The sequence below is a fragment of the Salmo salar genome, chromosome 15 (assembly GCF_965601325.2).
Source record: "Salmo salar chromosome 15, fSalSal1, whole genome shotgun sequence".
NCBI lineage: Eukaryota > Metazoa > Chordata > Actinopteri > Salmoniformes > Salmonidae > Salmo > Salmo salar.
Window position 1 is genome coordinate 17,437,134 of NC_138305.1, and position 19,967 is coordinate 17,457,100.

At 44.6% G+C, this 19,967-nt stretch overlaps 1 protein-coding gene across 4 annotated transcripts in view; it reads left to right on the forward strand.

Moving 5' to 3' along the window:
- The window catches only part of LOC106570983 (DNA (cytosine-5)-methyltransferase 3A), a 118,206-nt gene extending 99,126 nt beyond the window's left edge, over positions 1-19,080 (forward strand). For all 4 annotated transcript variants that reach the window (XM_045695477.2, XM_045695479.2, XM_045695478.2 and 1 more), the window contains 6 exons: positions 8,339-8,429; positions 8,509-8,657; positions 11,458-11,543; positions 11,618-11,687; positions 16,277-16,395; positions 17,414-19,080. In XM_045695477.2, the coding sequence (XP_045551433.1) occupies positions 8,339-8,429; positions 8,509-8,657; positions 11,458-11,543; positions 11,618-11,687; positions 16,277-16,395; positions 17,414-17,555 (657 nt within the window). In that variant the 3' untranslated portion in view covers positions 17,556-19,080. The remainder of the gene's footprint in view (positions 1-8,338; positions 8,430-8,508; positions 8,658-11,457; positions 11,544-11,617; positions 11,688-16,276; positions 16,396-17,413) is intronic.
- Positions 19,081-19,967: the final 887 nt, after the last annotated feature.

The window sequence follows — 19,967 nt, forward strand, 5'->3', positions numbered from 1 at the left end:
TAAGTTCCATTATAACTCTAACCCTAAGCACAATTTCATCACATTACTGGGGTATTGGCAAAGTCAACCCCAAACCCCAATATTAAGGTGGTTGTGCTGTCACTAGGGATAAATAACAAAGACCAGGAAAGGAAATCAACACCCATAAGCCAACTACAGATACTCCACAATAAAGCCACAGTCATGTACCCCAACGCCACCATCTACTGGCCAATCATCAACTTCTCACCCAACCTCACACGTCAACAGAAGGACATGCTGAAACATATCAACACATACATCACTACACATTACAATGCCCTACTGGAAATAGACCATTCAGAATTCATCACTGAAAATCATGACTACATACATTGGACACCAGCTACAGCAGCTAAAATACTGAAACATTGGGCAACTCAGCTAAAGTGGTAGAGGAGGGTAAGCGCATAGGACAGCCCCTCCACCAACACACTAATATTATGAATCTCTCCACGGTATTTGTTCTGTCCCCTTCTGAGACTCGGCTGCTGGAGAGGGGACTGACCTTTGTCCCGACACCGATGCGGTCGGACTATGGGGACCTGCAAAGGGACATCCATAGGTTCCATAGAAACCTCAAGCTATTAGACCATTTTGACTATACTACTGATTTTATTACCCAACCATTCACTGAAAGATCTAAATGGGAACCCTCACTAAAGAAACTATCACAACCAATTAGAAAACGTATTAAAACCAATACACAGATTATTAGAGATTTACATAGCTCTACCATTACAACTTCACATAACATTACACAAGACGAAAGACTAGCTATAACCCAGCTAAGACAAAACAAACATATAACAATTAAACCAGCAGACAAAGGCTCCAAGATAGTGATAATGGATAATCAGCAATATCTCTTGGAAGCCAATCGCCAACTTTCCAATACACAACACTACACTCCCATTCCCACTTCCACACAGATGGAGACACAGACACTAGTGAGACAGACTATAGCGGACCTTTATAAAAATAAATTCATCTCACATAGACAGAAAGTATACTTAGATGGACCTGATATACCAAGACAGAGACTCTTTTACCTCTTACCAAAAATTCACAAAACACCAGATACGTGGACTGTCCCTTTTCGGGTCCCCATGGGAAGACCCATCGTCTCTGATTGTGGTAGTGAGTCATCTCCAGCAGCTGAATTCATAGATCATTTTCTCAACCCCATCTCACAAAAACATGCCAGCTATATTAAGGACACATATCATTTCATAGACACACATCGTACAATCCTGGTTCCAGCACAGGCATACCTGTTCACCATGGACATAGACTCTCTTTACACGAACATAGACATCCCCTCAGGGATGGCAGCAGTGGAAGCAGCACTCCGAAGATATCCAGATAGACAGAGACCAGACAGAGACCAGACAAACACATCTTACAGTTACTTGAACTGGGGCTGAAAAATAATGATTTTACATTTAATAACCAATACTATCTTCAGATTCATGGGACAGCAATGGGCAAAAAGTTCGCTCCAGCATACGCAAACATATACATGGCGGACTGGGAGACTACAGCTTTGGAAAAATGCCCACTGCTTCCCTTGGTCTACAAACGCTACCTGGATGATATCTTTGGAGTGTGGCAACACAATCTACAGGACTTCACCACATTCATAGACATCTTGAACAATCACCATCCCACCATTACAGTTAAATATATCATACACCCACATAGAATACATTTTTTAGACACCACCGTTTTCTTTCCAGACACTGAAGCAACCATAGTTTACCTACACACTAAAGTTTATTTAAAAGAAACAGACACGCATGCATTACTTCACCGATCCAGTTTCCACCCCAAACATACCTTTAGGGGGATTGTCAAATCACAACTCATCCGATTCTACAGATTATGCACTCAACAGACGGATTTCAATACAGCTACACACATACTATTTGAGGCATTGAGGAGGAGGGTGTACTCCAAGCGGTCACTGAGATACATCAAAGCGGACACAATAGCAAGCGTCATCCAAAATCAATTGCCTCTCCCTCCTAACCTTAACCCAGGTGGCACTGTTCCTGACACTAACCCTAACTCCAACCCTAACCCCAACCTCAACCCTAACCTTAACCACAACCCTAACCACAACCCTAACCCTAACCACAACCCTAACTCTACCCCTAACCATAACCCTAACCCTAACCCCAACCCTAACCCTAACTCTACCCCTAACCACAACCCTAATCCTAACCCTAACCCTAACCCCCAGACTTCCCCTAGAAACCCCATTCCCACATTGGGTACGGGGCCGGAACCCAAGAGGCTACCAATCATCAGCACACATAAATCATATTCACACATAAACCAACGCATACACTCAAGATTGAAAAGCGCATTTTCTAACACACAACATGCCTTCCCCCCACTACAACCATTCCGACCGATCTCAGCATACAGGAGGAACCCCAATCTGAAGGATCTCCTAGTCAATGCAACATTTTCAAACAGGCCCTCTCCCCCAGTACCCACTCAAAGCCACTACTACAGACAACTGACAAACATACACAACCCATACGCACACACCGGTAGCCAAATCACACAACTGATGAACATAAACAGCACTAACATAGTTTATGCAATCACCTGTGCATTATGCAAAATAATCTATGTGGGGGAAACTGGATCGACAATTCTAACACGTCTCAAACAACATCTATATACAATCACCAATAACAAACTGTCCACACATTTAGTTACACACTTCCAAACACACCATATTATACACCTCAATATCACTGGGCTAGAAACGGTCTCTACCTGGATTATAGACCAGAGAAAGGCCGCAGAATCCAAGTGGATAGCCAACCTTAGATCTCTGGCTCCACTTGGATTAAATGGCAAAATATAAGTAGGGAAACTATTCATACATTTCACATTTTCACAAACACAACCCTCCCAATAAACACCAGACTGGAAACAATAACAGAGATCACAATAGGCCAGTGCAACACAGGGTAAAAAACCACCAAAAAACTGAATTTATCATAAATCTAACCCTAAGTTCCATTATAACTCTAACCCTAAGTTCCATGAAAACTCTAACCCTAAGTTCCATTATAACTCTAACCTAACTAACCTTAAGTTCTATAATAGCTAACCCTAATTTCTATAATAACTCTAACCCTAAGTTCCATAATAACTCTAACCCTAAGTTCTATAATAACTCTAACCCTAAGTTCCATAATAACTCTAACCCAAAGTTCCATAATAACTCTAACCCAAAGTTCCATAATAACTCTAACCCTAAGTTCTATAATAACTAACCCTAAGTTCCATAATAACTCTAACCCTAAGTTCCATTATAACTCTAACCCTAAGTTCCATAATAACTAACCCTAAGTTCTATAGTTCCATAATAACTGTAACCCTAAGTTCCATAATAACTCTAACCCTAAGTTCCATTATAACTCTAACCCTAAGTTCCATAATAACTCTAACCCTAAGTTCCATAATAACTCTAACCCTAAGTTCCATAATAACGCTAACCCTGTAGAAGATCCAATTGAGTGTTTGCCCTGAGATTGGAAAATGGGGGTTCGACCCCTGGTCATACCAAAAACATCAAAATGGGACCTGATGCCATTAAGGAGATGAATAGACTAGTGACCTGTCCAGGGGGTGTCCTGTACATCAACAAAAATGTAAAATCCAATTATATTTGTCACATGCCCCGAATACAACAGGTGAAATGCTTACTTACAAGCTCCTAACTAACAATGGAGATTTAAGAAAACTACCTAAAAAAATAAAATAAAAGTAAAAATAATTATAGAGCATCAGTAAAATAACAATAGCAGTGCTATATACAGGGGGTACCGGTACAGAGTCAATGTGGAGGCTATATACAGGGGGTACCGGTACAGAGTCAATGTGGAGGCTATATACGGGGTACCGGTACAGAGTCAATGTGGAGGCTATATACAGGGGGTACCGGTACAGAGTCAATGTGCGGAGGCTATATACAGGGGGTACCAGTACAGAGTCAATGTGGAGGCTAAATACAGGGGGTACCGGTACAGAGTCAATGTGGAGGCTATATACAGGGGATACCGGTACAGAGTCAATGTGGAGGCTAAATACAGGGGGTACCGGTACAGAGTCAATGTGGAGGCTATATACAGGGGATACCGGTACAGAGTCAATGTGGAGAATATATACAGGGGGTACCGGTACAGAGTCAATGTGCGGAGGCACCAGTTAGTCGAGGTAATTGAGGTAATATGTACAGTACATGTTGGTAGAGTTAAAGTGACTATGCATAGATAATAACAGAGAGTAGCAGCAGCGTAAAAGGGGGGGGCAATGCAAATAGTCTGGGTAGCCATTTGATTAGATGTTCAGGAGTCTTATGGCTTGGGGGTAGAAGCTGCTTAGAAGCCTCTTGGACCTAGACTTGGTGCTCCGGTAGTGCTTGCCATGTGGTTGCAGAGAGAACAGTCTATGACTTGGGTGGCTGGAGTCTTTGACAATGTTTAGGGCCTTCCTCTGACACTTCCTGGTATAGAGGTCCTGGATGGCAGGCAGTTTAGCCCCAGTCATGTACCCTCTGTAGTGCCTTGCGGTCGGAGGCCGAGCAGTTGCCATACCAGGCAGGGATGCAACCAGTCAGGATGCTCTCGATGGTGCAGCTGTAGAACCTTTTGAGGATTTGAGGACCCATGCCAAATCTTTTCAGTCTCCTGAGGGGGAATAGGTTTTGTCGTGCCCTCTTCACAACCTTCTTGGTGTGCTTGGACCATGTTAGTTTGTTGGTGATGTGGACATCAAGGAACTTGAAGATCTCAACCTGCTCCACTGCAGCCACGTCGATGAGAATGGGGGCGTGCTCGGTCCTCTTTTTCCTGTAGTCCACAATCATCTCCTTTGTCTTGATCACGTTGAGGGAGAGGTTGTTGTCCTGGCACCACACGGCCAGGCCTCTGACCTCCTCCCTATAGGCTGTTTCGTCGTTGTCAGTGATCAGGCCTACCACTGTTGTGTTATCGGCAAACTTAATTATGGTGTTGGAGTTGTGCCAGGCCGTGCAGTCATGGGTGAACAGGGAGTAGTACAGGAGGGGACTGAGCACACACCCCTGAAGGGCCCCCGTGTTGAGGATCAGCATGGCGGATGTATTGTTACCTACCCTCACCACCTGGGGGCAGCCCGTCAGGAAGTCCAGGATCCAGTTGCAGAGGGAGGTGTTTAGTCACAGGGTCCTTAGCTTAATGATGAGCTTTACGTGCACTATGGTGTTGAACACTGAGCTGTAGTCAATGAATAGCATTCTCACATAGGTGTTCCTTTTGTCCAGGTGTGAAAGGGCAGTGTGGAGTGCAATAGAGATTGCATCATCTGTGGATCTGTTGGTGCAGTATGTAAATTGGAGTGGGTCTAGGATTTCTGGGGTAATGGTGTTGATGTGAGCCATGACCAGCCTTTCAAAGCACTTCATGGCTACAGACGTGAGTGCTACGGGTCGGTAGTTATTTTGGCAGATTACCTTAGTGTTCTTGGGCACAGGGACTATGGTGGCCTGCTTGAAACATGTTGGTTTTACAGACTCAGACAGGGAGAGGTTGAAAATGTCAGCGCAAGTTCGGAGTACACGTCCTGGTAATCTGTCTTGCCCTGTGGCGTTGTGAATGTTGACCTGTTTAAAGGTCTTACTCACATCAGCTGCTGAGAGCATGATCACACAGTTGTCCCGAACAGCTGATGCTCTCATGCATGTTTCAGTGTTACTTGCCTCGATGCGAGCATAGAAGTAATTTAGCTCATCTGGTAGGCTCGTGTCACTGGGCAGCTTGCGGCTGGGTTTCCCTTTGTAGTCCGTAATAGTTTGCAAGCCCTGCCACTGAGCCGGTGTAGTAGGATTCAATCTTAGTCCTGTATTGACACTTTGCCTGTTTGATGGTTCATCGGAGGGCATAGCGGGATTTCTTATAAGCTTCTCTCTCTAGTTAGTCTATTCTCTCTCTCTCTAGTTAGTCTATTCTCACTGTCTCTAGTTAGTCTTTTCTCTCTCTCTAGTTAATCTATTCTCTCTCTAGTTAATCTATTCTCTCTCTAGTTAGTCTATTTTCTCTCTAGTTAATCTATTCTCTCTCTCTAGTTAGTCTATTCTCTCTCTCTCTAGTTAGTCTATTCTCTCTCTCTCTAGTTAGTCTATTCTCTCTCTCTAGTTAATCTATTCTCTCTCTCTAGTTAATCTATTCTCTCTCTGTAGTTAATCTATTCTCTCTCTAGTTAGTCTATTCTCTCTCTAGTTAGTCTATTCTCTCTCTAGTTAATATATTCTCTCTCTCTAGTTAGTCTATTCTCTCTCTAGTTAGTCTATTCTCTCTCTCTCTAGTTAGTCTATTCTCTCTCTAGTTAATATATTCTCTCTCTCTAGTTAGTCTATTCTCTCTCTAGTTAATCTATTCTCTCTCTCTCTAGTTAGTCTATTCTCTCTCTCTCTAGTTAGTCTATTCTCTCTCTCTAGTTAATCTATTCTCTCTCTAGTTAATCTATTCTCTCTCTCTCTAGTTAGTCTATTCTCTCTCTCTCTAGTTAATCTATTCTCTCTCTAGTTAATCTATTCTCTCTCTAGTTAGTCTATTCTCTCTCTAGTTAATCTATTCTCTCTCTCTCTAGTTAGTCTATTCTCTCTCTAGTTAATCTAGTCTCTCTCTCTCTAGTTAGTCTATTCTCTCTCTCTAGTTAATCTATTCTCTCTCTAGTTAGTCTATTCTCTCTCTAGTTAATCTAGTCTCTCTCTCTCTAGTTAGTCTATTCTCTCTCTAGTTAGTCTATTCTCACTGTCTCTAGTTAGTCTATTCTCACTATATCTAGTTAGTCTATTCTCTCTCTAGTTAGTCTATTCTCATTGTCTCTAGTTAGTCTATTCTCTCTCTCTCTCATGTCACTGGGCAGCTCGTGGCTGTGCTTCCCTTTGTAGTCTGTAAGGGTTTGCAAGCCCTGCCACATCCGACGAGCGTTGGAGCCGATGTAGTACGATTCAATCTTAGTCCTGTATTGATGCTTTGCCTGTTTGATGGTTCGTCAGAGGGCATAGCGGCTTATAAGCTTCCGGGTTAGACTCCCGCTCCTTGACAGCGGCAGCTCTACCCTTTAGCTCAGTGAGGATGTTGCCTGTAATCCATGGCTTCTGGTTGGGGTATGTAGGTACGGTCACTGTGGGAATGACGTCATCGATGCCGTTATTGATGAAGTCAGTGACTGATGTAGTGTACTTCTCAATGCCATCGGAAGAATCCCGGAACATGTTCCAGTCTGTGCTAGCAAACTGTCCTGTAGCTTAGCATCTGCTTCATCTGACCACTTTTTTATTGACAGAGTAACTGGTGCTTCCTGCTTTAATTTTTGCTTATAAGCAGGAATCAGGAGGATAGAATTATGGTACAATTTTCCAAATGGAGGGTGAGGGAGAGCTTTGTACGCATCTCTGTGTTTGGAGTAAAGGTTGTATAGAGTTTTTTCCCCTCTGGTTGCACATTTAACATGCTGATAGAAATCAGGTATAACGGATTTAAGTTTCCCTGCATTAATGTCCCAGGCTACTAGGAGTGCTGCCTCTGGATGAGCGTTTTCCTGTTTGCTTATGGTGCTATACAGCTCATTGAGTGCGGTCTTAGTGCCAGCATTGGTCTGTGGTGGTATGTAGACAGCTACAAAAAATACAGATTAGAACTCTCTAGGTAGATAGTGTGGTCTACAGCTTTTCATGAGATACTCTACCTCAGGCCAGCAAAACCTCGAGACTTCCTTAGAAATCGTGCACCAGCTGTTGTTTTCAAATATACATAGACCACCACCCCTTGTCTTACCAGAGGCTGCTGTTCTATCCTGCCGATACAGTGTATAACCTGCCAGCTGTATGTTATTCATGTCCGACTCATTAAAGAGAAATTCTTCGTTCAGTTCAAGGTGAGTAATCGCTGTCCTGATATCCAGAAGCTCTTTTCGGTCATAAGAGACGGTAGCATCAACATTATTTACAAAATAAGTTACAAATAATGAAAAAACAATCAAAAGAGCACGGTTGGTTAAGAGCCCATAAAACGGCAGCCATCTTTACAAGCTGTCTCACTACAGAAACAGGAGATAGACTCGTGTCCTGTCCAGGGGGTGTCCTGTACATCAAGCTGTCTCACTACAGAAACAGGAGACAGACTAGTGTCCTGTCCAGTGGGTGTCCTGTACATCAAGCTGTCTCACTACAGAAACAGAACACAGACTAGTGTCCTGTGGTCTGGTTCAGACAAGGCTACTGACTTAACACCATACTTCCTGTCTGTAGATCCAGGACTGGGGTCCGTTTGACCTGGTGATTGGAGGAAGTCCCTGTAATGATCTGTCCATCGTCAACCCCGCCAGGAAGGGACTCTTCGGTGGGTGTGTCTCGCATTTCATCGTCATCTTCCTGTGAAATGTCCCTCATAATAAAGTCTGTGTTTGTCCACCCCCCAGAGGGTACTGGACGGCTGTTCTTTGAGTTTTACCGGCTGCTCCACGAGGCCCGTCCCAAACCAGACGACCACCGACCGTTCTTCTGGCTCTTTGAGAACGTCGTTGCCATGGGGATCAGCGACAAGAGAGACATCTCACGATTCCTCGAGGTACACACACATTAATGTTGATTGGGCATTTTCTCCAGAGCAGGGATGGGCAACTGGTGCCATGCGGCCCTCCTTTTGAAGGCCTTCAGATCAATTCCACCCCCCGCCAAAAGAAAATAACTCAGTCGGGGTCAATCATCAATCAATAGAATAAATGTTGTGCATCAGCAGTTTTTCTCTTGTTATGTCACTCAATTAGCAAATCAATGAACAGAGAGTAGAGATACTGGGGTGCAAAGGAGCAAAATAAATAAGTAAATACAGTATGGGGATGAGGTAGTTGGATGGGCTATTTACAGATGGGCTATGTACAGGTGCAATGAACTGTGAGTTGCTCTGACAACTGGTGCTTGAAGTTAATGAGGGAGACATGAGTCTCCAGCTTCAGTGATTTTTGCAGTTCGTTCCAGTCATTGGCAGCAGAGAACTGGAAGGAAAGGCAGCCAAAGGTGGAATTGGCTTTGGGGGTGACCAGTGAGATATACCTGCTGGAGCGCTTGCTGCGGATGGGTGCTGCTATGGTGACCAGTGAAATGAGATAAAGTGGGACTTTACCTAGCAAAGACTTGTAGATAACCTGGAGCCAGTGGGTTTGGCGAGGAGTATGAAGTGAGGGCCAGCCAACGAGAGTGTACAGGTCGCAGTGGTGGGTAGTATATGGGGCTTTGGTTACAAAACGGATGGCACTGTGATAGACTGCATCCAAATCAAATCAAATGTATTTATATAGCCCTTCTTATATCAGCTGATATCTCAAAGTGCTGCACAGAAACCCAGCCTAAAACCCCAAACAGCAAGCAATGCAGGTGTAGAAGCACGGTGGCTAGGAAAAACTCCCATGAAAGGCCAAAACCGAGGAAGAAACCTGGATTGGAACCAGGCTATGAGGGGTGGCCAGTCCTCTTCTGGCTGTGCCGGGTGGAGATTATAACAGAACATGGCCAAGAGGTTCAAATGTTCATAAATGACCAGCAGGGTCAAATAACAATAATCACAGTAGTTGTCGAGGGTGCAACAAGTCAGCACCTCAAGAGTAAATGTCAGTTGGCTTTTCATAGCCGATCATTGAGAGTGTCTCTACCGCTCCTGCTGTCTCTAGAGAGTTGAAAACTGCAGGTCTGGGACAGGTAGCACGTCCGGTGAACAGGTCAGCGTTCCATAGCCGCAGGCTAGGGCTCAGGTCCTCCGAGAGAGAGAAAGAAAGAGAGAAAGAGAGAATTAGAGAGAGCATACTTAAACTCACACAGGACACCGGATAAGACAGGAGAAATACTCCAGATATAACAGACTGACCCTAGCCCCCCGACACAGAAACTACTGCAGCATAAATACTGGAGGCTGAGACAGGAGGGGTCAGGAGATACTGTGGCCCTATCCGATGATACCCCCGGACAGGGCCAAACAGGCAGGATATAACCCCACCCACTTTGCCAAAGCACAGCCCCCACACCACTAGAGGGATATCTTCAACCATCAACTTACCATCCTAAGACAAGGCCGAGTATAGCCCACAAAGATCTTCGCCACGGCACAACCCAAGGGGGGGCGCCAACCCAGACAGGAAGACCACGTCAGTGATTCAACCCACTCAAGTGATGCAACCCTCCTAGGGACGGCATGGTAGAGCACCAGTAAGCCAGTGACTCAGCCACCGGAAATAGGGTTAGAGGCAGAGAATCCCAGTGGAGAGAGGGGAACCGGCCAGGCAGAGACAGCAAGGGTGGTTCGTTGCTCCAGAGCCTTTCCGTTCACCTTCACACTCCTGGGCCAAACAACACTCAATCATAGGACCTACTGAAGAGATGAGTCTTCAGTAAATACTTAAAGGTTGAGGCCGGGTCTGCATCTCTCACATGGGTAGGCAGACCATTCCATAAAAATGGAGCTCTATAGGAGAAAGCCCTGCCTCCAGCTGTTTGCTTAGAAATTCTAGGGACAATTAGGAGGCCTGCGTCTTGTGACCGTAGCGTACGTGTAGGTATGTACGGCAGGACCAAATCGGAAAGATATGTAGGAGCAAGCCCATGTAATGCTTTTTAGGTTAGCAGTAAAACCTTGAAATCAGCCCTGGAAATCCAATTTGCTGAGTAGAGTGCTGGAGGCTATTTTGTAAATGACATCGCTGAAGTCGATGATCGGTAGAATAGTCCGTTTTACAAGGGTATGTTTGGCAGCATGAGTGAAGGATGCTTTGTTGCGAAATAGGAAGCCAATTCTAGATTTAATTTTGGATTGGAGATGCTTAATGTGAGTTTGGAAGAAGAGTTTACTGTCTAGCCAGACACCTAGGTATTTGTAGTTGTCCACTTTTTCTAAGTCAGAACCGTCCAGAGTAGTGATGCTAGACGGGCGGGCAGGTGCGGGCAGCGATCGGTTGAAGAGCATGCATTTGGTTTTACTTGCATTTAAGAGCAGTTGGAGGCCACGGAAGGAGAGTTATATGGCATTGAAGCTCGTCTGGAGGTTAGTTAGCACAGTGTCCAAAGAGGGGCCAGAAGTATACAGAATGGTGTCGTCAGCGTAGAGGTGGATCAGAGAATCACCGGCAACAAGAGCGACATCATCGATGTCTATGGAGCGTTGCTGCCCCCATGTGGCCATGAGAGGTACATCATGTATTCATTGTTGTCTATGGAGCGTTGCTGCTCCCATGTGGCCATGAGAGGTACATAATGTATTCATTGTTGTCAATGGAGCGTTGCTGCCCCCATGTGGCCATGAGAGGTACATAATGTATTCATTGTTGTCTATGGAGCTGAGGACAATACTGTCTAACTGTGTGGGTGTGTGTGTTTTCCAGTGTAACCCAGTGATGATCGATGCCAAAGAAGTGTCTGCTGCTCACCGCGCCAGATACTTTTGGGGAAACCTTCCGGGCATGGGGCGGTAAGACACACTGAATCAGAATAACCAGAATAATGATGAAACAGCAGTGTAACAGTAATAATGTCTATGTCCAGTCCTCTCACAGCCATGGTGAATGATAGATTGGAACTACAAGACTGTCTGGAGCACGGACGCACAGCCAAGGTAATGGGTCTGTGTGTATGAACAGAAATAGGACTCCAGTAAGTATGAGCCCTTCTTTAGCTTGCAAGGCAATTGCAATCAACGTCACAACAACTATACTACACAGGTGGCATGATTCTAAATTTCCTGTAAGTATTGGCCCATCAAGAGCTGTGGAGGAAACATGACAGTCGAATACAGACACACAATTGCATTACATTCTGATGTAATTCCCTAAATGTTTGGCCTATTTAGAACCTACTACAAAAAACCTACGGTCCTATTTCAAGGTCGATCAAGGAAGTGCTGAATAGACATTGGCACATCCACTACATGACCAACAGTATGTGAACACCTGCTCGTCGAACATCTCATTCTAAAATCATGGGCATTAATATGGAGTTGGTCCCCCCTTTGCTGCTATAACAGCCTCCACTCTTCTGGGAAGGCTTTCCACTAGATGTTGGGACATTGCTGTGGGGACTTGCTTCCATTCAGCCACAAGAGCATTAGTGAGGTCGGGCACTGATGTTGGGCGATTAGGCCTGGTTCGCAGTCGGCGTTGTAATTCATCCCAAAGGTGTTCAATGGGGTTGAGGTCAGGGCTCAGTGCAGGCCAGTCAAGTTCTTCCACGCCGATCTCGACAAACCATTTCTGTATGGACCTCGCTTTGTGCACAGGGGCATTGTCATGCTGAAACAGGAAAGGGCCTTCCCCAAACTGTTGAAACAAAGTTGGAAGCACAGAAATGTCTAGAATGTCATTGTAAGTTGTAACATTAAGATTTCCCTTCATTAGAACTACGGGGCCTAACCCGAAACATGAAAAACATCCCTGGACCATTATTCCTCCCCCACCAAACTTTACAGTTGGCACTATGCAGGTAGCATTGTCCTTATCCATCCTCATTACAGTGAGAGGTTTGAGGTGGAATAACATGTTGTATATCTCCTGTAGTGTTCCTGTAACTTTTATTATGCCCATAAAGACCAAACATGAACTTAAAGCAAGGATATGTGAGCATAAGAGCTCCATTCACAACCATGATGAAAAATCACCTGTTACCAGGCAGCAAGAGCATCCTAACAGGTTGCATCACCGCCTGATATGGCAACTGGCTCGGCCTCCGACCGCAAGGCACTACAGAGGGTAGTGCGAACGGCCCTGTACATCACTGGGGCCAAGCTCTATACCAGGACCTCTATACCAGGCGGTGTCAGAAGAAGGCCCTAAAAATTGTCATGGACTCCAGCTACCCTAGTCATAGACTGTTCTCTCTGCTACCACAAGGCAAGCGGTACCGGAGCTCCAAGTCTAGGTCCAAGAGGCTTCTAAACAGCTTCTTCCCCCAAGCCATAAGACTCCTCAACAGCTAATCAAATGGCTACTCAGAGTATTTGCATTCCCCCCCCACCCTCTGGAACTCTGCTGCTACTCTCTGTTTATTATCTATGGATAGTCACTTTAATAACTCTACCTACATGTACATGTTACCTCAATTACCTCGACTAACTGGTGCCTCCGCACATTGACTCTGTACCAGAACCCCCTGTATATAGCCTCCACATTGACTCTGTACCGGTACCCCCTGTATATAGCCTCCACATTGACTCTGTACCGGTACCCCCGTATATAGCCTCCACATTGACTCTGTACCGGTACTCCCTGTATATAGCCTCCACATTGACTCTGTACCTGTACCCCCTGTATATAGCCTACACATTGACTCTGTACCGGTACCCCCTGTATATAACCTCCACATTGACTCTGTACCGGTACCCCCTGTATATAGCCTCCACATTGACTCTGTACCGGTACCCCCTGTATATAGCCTCCACATTGACTCTGTACCGGTACCCCCCTGTATATAGCCTCCACATTGACTCTGTACTGGTATCCCTGTATATAGCCTCCACATTGACTCTGTACCGGTAGCCCCTGTATATAGCCTACACATTGACTCTGTACCGGTACCCCCTGTATATAGCCTCCACATTGACTCTGTACCGGTACTCCCTGTATATAACCTACACATTGACTCTGTACCGGTACCCCCTGTATATAGCCTCCACATTTACTCTGAACCGGTACCCCCTGTATATAGCCTCCACATTGACTCTGTACCGGTACCCCCTGTATATAACCTCCACATTGACACATTGACTCTGTACCGGTACCCCCTGTATATAGCCTCCACATTGACTCTGTACCGGTACCCCCTGAATATAGCCTCCACATTGACTCTGTACCGGTACACCCTGTATATAGCCTCCACATTGACTCTGTACCGGTACCCCCTGTATATAGCCTCCACATTGACTCTGTACCGTAATACCCTGTATATAGCCTCCACATTGACTCTGTACCGGTACCCCCTGTATATAGTCTCCACATTGACTCTGTACCGGTACCCCCTGTATATAGTCTCCACATTGACTCTGTACCGGTACCCCCTGTATATAGTCTCCACATTGACTCTGTATCGGTACCCCCCTGTATATATCCCTGCTATTGTTATTTTACTGCTGCTCTTTAATTATTTGTTATTCTTATCTCTTACTTTTCTTTGGTTGTATTTTCTTAAAACTGCATTGTTGGTTAAGGGCTTGTAAGTAAGCATTTCACTGTAAGGTCTACATCTGTTGTATTCAGCATTTCACTGTAAGGTCTACTACATCTGTTGTATTCAGCATTTCACTGTGAGATCTACAACACCTGTTGTATTCAGCACATGTGACAAATAACATTTGATTCAGGACACTGAATTAAATTTCACTCCTTGACAAAAGTCAGGAACACATTTCAAACTTTAGGGGAGGAGACAGGGATAAATGACCTCACATAGGGGAGGAGACAGGAATAAATGATCTCACATAGGGGAGGAGACAGGGATAAATGACCTCACATAGGGGAGGAGACAGGGATAAATGACCTCACGTAGGGGAGGATACAGGAATAAATGACCTCACATAGGGGAGGAGACAGGGATAAATGACCTCACATAGGGGAGGAGACAGGGATAAATGACCTCACATAGGGGAGGAGACAGGGATAAATGACCTCACATAGGGGAGGAGACAGGGATAAATGACATCACATAGGGGAGGAGACAGGGATAAATGACATCACATAGGGGAGGAGACAGGAATAAATGACCTCACATAGGGGAGGAGACAGGAATAAATGACATCACATAGGGGAGGAGACAGGAATAAATGACCTCACATAGGGGAGGAGACAGGGATAAATTACCTCACATAGGGGGAGGAGACAGGGATAAATAACCTCACATAGGGGAGGAGACAGGGATAAATGACCTCACATAGGGGAGGAGACAGGAATAAATGACCTCACATAGGGGAGGAGACAGGAATAAATGAGAGACATATTGAATAGCTTGATCTCTTTTGCCCCAGCAGGCCTTCTTAATGAGAAATTGTATTTTTCTTGTTTTTGTAGTGTTTACATCCCTGTTAGTGAGCATTTCTCCTTTACCAAAATAATCCATCTACCTGACAGGTATGGCATATCCAGAAGCTGATTGAACTGCATGATCATTAAACAGGTGCACCTTGTGCTGGGGACAATAAAAGGCCTCTCTAAAATGTACAGTTTTGTCACACAACACAGTGCCACCGATGTTTCAAGTTTTGAGGGAAGGTGAAATTGTCACGCTGACTTCAGGAATGTCCACTGGAGCTGTTGCCAGATAATTTAATGTTAATTTCTCTACCATAAGCCGCCTCCAATGTCGTTTGAGAGAATTTGGCAGTACGTCCAACCAGCCTCACAACCGCAGACCATGTGTTTTGCGTTGTGTGGGCGAGCGGTTTGCTGATGTCAACGTTGTGAACAGAGTGCCCCATGGTGGCGGTGGGGTTATGGCATGAACAGTCATGGACGGACAACGAACACAATTGCATTTTATCGATGGCAATTGAATGCACAGAAATACAGTGACGAGGTCCTGAGGCCTATTGTGAGGCCCATTTTTTTATTTTTATGTATCTGTGACCAACAGATGCATATCTGTATTCCCAGGCATGTGAAATGATTTTATTTCAATTGACTGATTTCCTCATATCAACTGTAATTCAGTAAAATCGTTGACATTTTTGCTTATTTAAATTGGGAAGTCAGTTAAGAACAAATTCTTATTTTCAATGACGGCCTAGGAACACTGGGTTAACTGCCTTGTTCAGGGGCAGAACGACAGATTTTTACCTTGTCAGCTCTGGGATTCGAACTTGCAACCATTTTAGTTACTAGTCTAACGCGCTAACCACTAGGCTACCCTGGAGTCCATGTTGTGTTTATGTTTTTGTTCAGTATATCTTTATTTGATTGTCATGTTTCCCCCACAGCTCCCTCTGCTGGGATCCCTTGATTGGGCCAGTACTGACTGGGAATGTATCATGATGCCCACCTGTGAGGTCTGGTTGTTGTGACAATGATTTCCATTGAAGAAGGGCTCATACCCCAAACGTTCATGAGGCAATACGTTTATTCACCGGAGTGCTGTCCTATTTCTGTTCTTTGGGTTATATTTGGGACAGGTAAAATTGAGTGTGTCCCCTCCTGAACAGAACCCTATATTTATCTGTTGTAGTTTGGGAAGGTGCGTACGATAACAACGCGTTCGAACTCAGTGAAGCAGGGGAAGGATCAACACTTCCCTGTTTACATGGACAACAAGGAGGACATACTCTGGTGTACTGAGATGGAGAGGTAACCCTTGACCCCTAATCTAACTATACTGAGATGGAGAGGTAACCCTTGACCCCTAATCTAACTATAATGAGATGGAGAGGTAACCCCTGACCCCTAACCCCTAACCTAACTATACTGAGATGGAGAGGTAACCCCTGACCCCTAACCCCTAACCTAACTATACTGAGATGGAGAGGTAACCCCTGACCCCTAACCTAACTATACTGAGATGGAGAGGTAACCCCTGACCCCTAACCTAACTATACTGAGATGGAGAGGTAACCGCTGACCCCTAACCCCTAACCTAACCTAACTGTACTGAGATGGAGAGGTAACCCCTGACCCCTAACCTAACTATACTGAGATGGAGAGGTAACCGCTGACCCCTAACCCCTAACCTAACTGTACTGAGATGGAGAGGTAACCCCTGACCCCTAACCCCTAACCTAGCTATACTGAGATGGAGAGGTAACCCCTAACCCCTAACCCCTAACCTAACTATACTGAGATGGAGAGGTAACCCCTAACCCCTAACCTAACTATACTGAGATGGAGAGGTAACCCCTAACCCCTAACCTAACTATACTGAGATGGAGAGGTAACCCCTGACCCCTAACAACCCCTCTCTACTCTAGTTATGCTGTCTCTACTCTAGTTCTACTGTCTCTACTCTAGTTCTACTGTCTCTTCTCTAGCTCTACTGCCTCTACTCTAGTTCTACTGTCTCTACTCTAGCTCTACTGTCTCTACTCTAGTTATACTGTCTCTACTCTAGTTATACTGTCTTTACTCTACTTCTACTGTCTCTACTTGTTCTGTTATCTCTACTCTATTAACTCTACTCTAGCTCTATTGTATCTACTTTAGTTCAATTTATGATGTCTCTACTGTAGTTATACTGTCTCTACTGTATTTCTACTGTCTCTACTGTAGTTATACTATCTCTACTGCAGTTATACTATCTCTACTGTAGTTATACTATTTCTATTAATTTTATATTTTGTCTTTTGTAACCTCTGACCTCTTACCTCTGCAGGGTTTTTGGGTTCCCGGTCCACTACACAGATGTGTCCAACATGAGTCGTCTCTCCAGACAGCGTCTGTTGGGGCGGTCCTGGAGCGTTCCAGTCATACGACACCTCTTCGCCCCGCTCAAAGAGTACTTCGCCTGCAACTAATACACACACACATACACACACACACACACACACACACACACACACACACACACACACACACAACTGAAAGAGTTCTCAGCTTGGAGCCCCGCCCACGACCCACAGGCCGATGCCCAACCAGAAAGGTTCCAGCCCCACCCCGGTGTTAACCAATCACAAGCCAGGATACGCCCCAACCCCGGTGCTAACCAATCACAAACCAGGGAACACCCCCACCCCGGTGCTAACCAATCATAAACCTGTTATCCAGCTACTAAACAACCCTCTGACAACATGGACTGTCTCTCTTCCAGTCTCTCTGTCACACACACCTCAGATTCCATGGTGCTAGTTGACAAAGGTGCTTCAACACTCAGTGGTGGTTCATGTCCTCTACATCTCCCTCCTGTACTGTTAATGAAATCTATGGTGCTACACACACGCGCACACACACACACACACACACACACGCGCACACACACACACAGACACACGCACGCACGCACACAGACACACACACACACACACACACACACACACACAGACACGCACACGCACGCGCACAGACACACACACAGAGGTCACTACCAGGTCTTTGTTCAGTAGTTTCATTAGTTTGCAGTGTTTCTTTCTCTTCAGGTAGCAGCTTGTTTTCTACTGTCTCTAAGTGCAGCGTAGCAGAGGGGAAAGAGGTCAGCGTTCTACGGTTAAGCGTTGTGGAGGTAGTTCAGCATGATGAGTAACGTGCCTGAGACCTGAGGACTCAGGTTAGCGCCCAGAGAGAGCCTAGTCTTTAGTTCAGTGGGCTAACATGGTCTCGTGGCGCACAGACAATCCAGGTTTACACAGCAGTCAGTCACACTAGTGAGTTACACAGTTTGCTGCACACGGCCACACACGCACACACACACACACACACACACACACACACACACACACACACACACACACACACACACAGTTGTGATGAGCTGTTTTCCAACCCTGTGCTCCGTCACGGTCAAACACAGCTGTCTCCTCTGGTGCAGTGGAGCGTTGTGCTCACTTACGGTAATATGGTTACTATGGGTTACCATCAATTACTATCTGTCAGTATAGTGAGTGGTCTGTTGTACTGTAGGGGGAGGGGCTTGGGGTGTTTATTTGTTGTTTGATGTGATTTACTGGTGGTTATTTGATTGACAGGTGATAAGTCAACGAGGGAATCACCCGTTGATAGTTTTAACAAGGTGGAGACGTAGCAGGCTGTCGCACACAGACGCTCCTCTCACCAGTATAATGAAACGTGTTTTGAAGAGGAAGGACCGGTGATGTTTCAAAAGGTGCTAAAATAAAAAATATGACAAATGTAGATTATATAGGATCTATAGTTAGAATAAGGTTGTCTTTCCAATGGCTGTATTTAGTTGTGGTAGAGAGTCAAAGGCAATATTATGTACCCTTGTATCTTGTATGCAGAATAACTAAAGCAGAATAACTAAAGGCATTTTAACTTTGTACTTGAACCTGTAATGAATAAAGGATTCATGTTTTAGCCTAGAGATAATATCTGGCACACTGATCGTGTATTGTGGTACATATCCTCCCCAGCAAACCGTGAACATTCCCAGAACATTAGCTCAGATTCCCATTAAGTTCTAGTTCGGGTTTTATGTAACATTAGGATGATCTCATATATTTATTCATCAAACATGTTTTAAAAGAACATTCTAAGGATATTTCATGTAACATTTAACAACCACAATAGAACATTCCCCAAAAGTTTGTATGTTTGTATAAAACATTTGCCTGACGTTGCTAGAACGTTCCTATAACATATTTAATGTGTTCTTTTAAAGGTTCCCAGAATGTTTCAGTAGGTTGTGGGAACATCACAAAATATATGTTCCAAAACACCAAAACTGTCCAGTTGTGTGGCTGATTCTACAACTTTTCTTTTACAGTGCCAAAAACATTCACCTGCTGTTACAAGAACGTTCCCAGAACACATTTAGTCTGTTCTTTAAAGGTTACCAGAATGTTCCATTTGATTGTAGGAACAGTCTGGTGGGAACATTGTAACAATCAGCTTGTATTGGAAACTATGCTACCATATAAAATAAATACTGTTTTCCTATGAGAGTGACTGAAGCAAGACAGACAAAATTAATAAAGTGAGAAAAATAATCATATATTATATTGAAAGTGTATAAATTCACAAAACCAATTAAATTAGCCCCAAATAAATTTCAGAATGTCCAAGTCCCAAGACTAACAAAAATTAGCCCAAAGTAGCCTAGTGGTTAGAGCGTTTGACTAGTAACTGAAAGGTTGCAAGATCAAATCCCTGAGGTGACAAGGTAAAAATCTGTCGTACTGCCCCTGAACAAGGCAGTTAACCCACTGTTCCTAAGCTGTCATTGAAAATAAGAATTTGTTCCTAACTGACTTGCC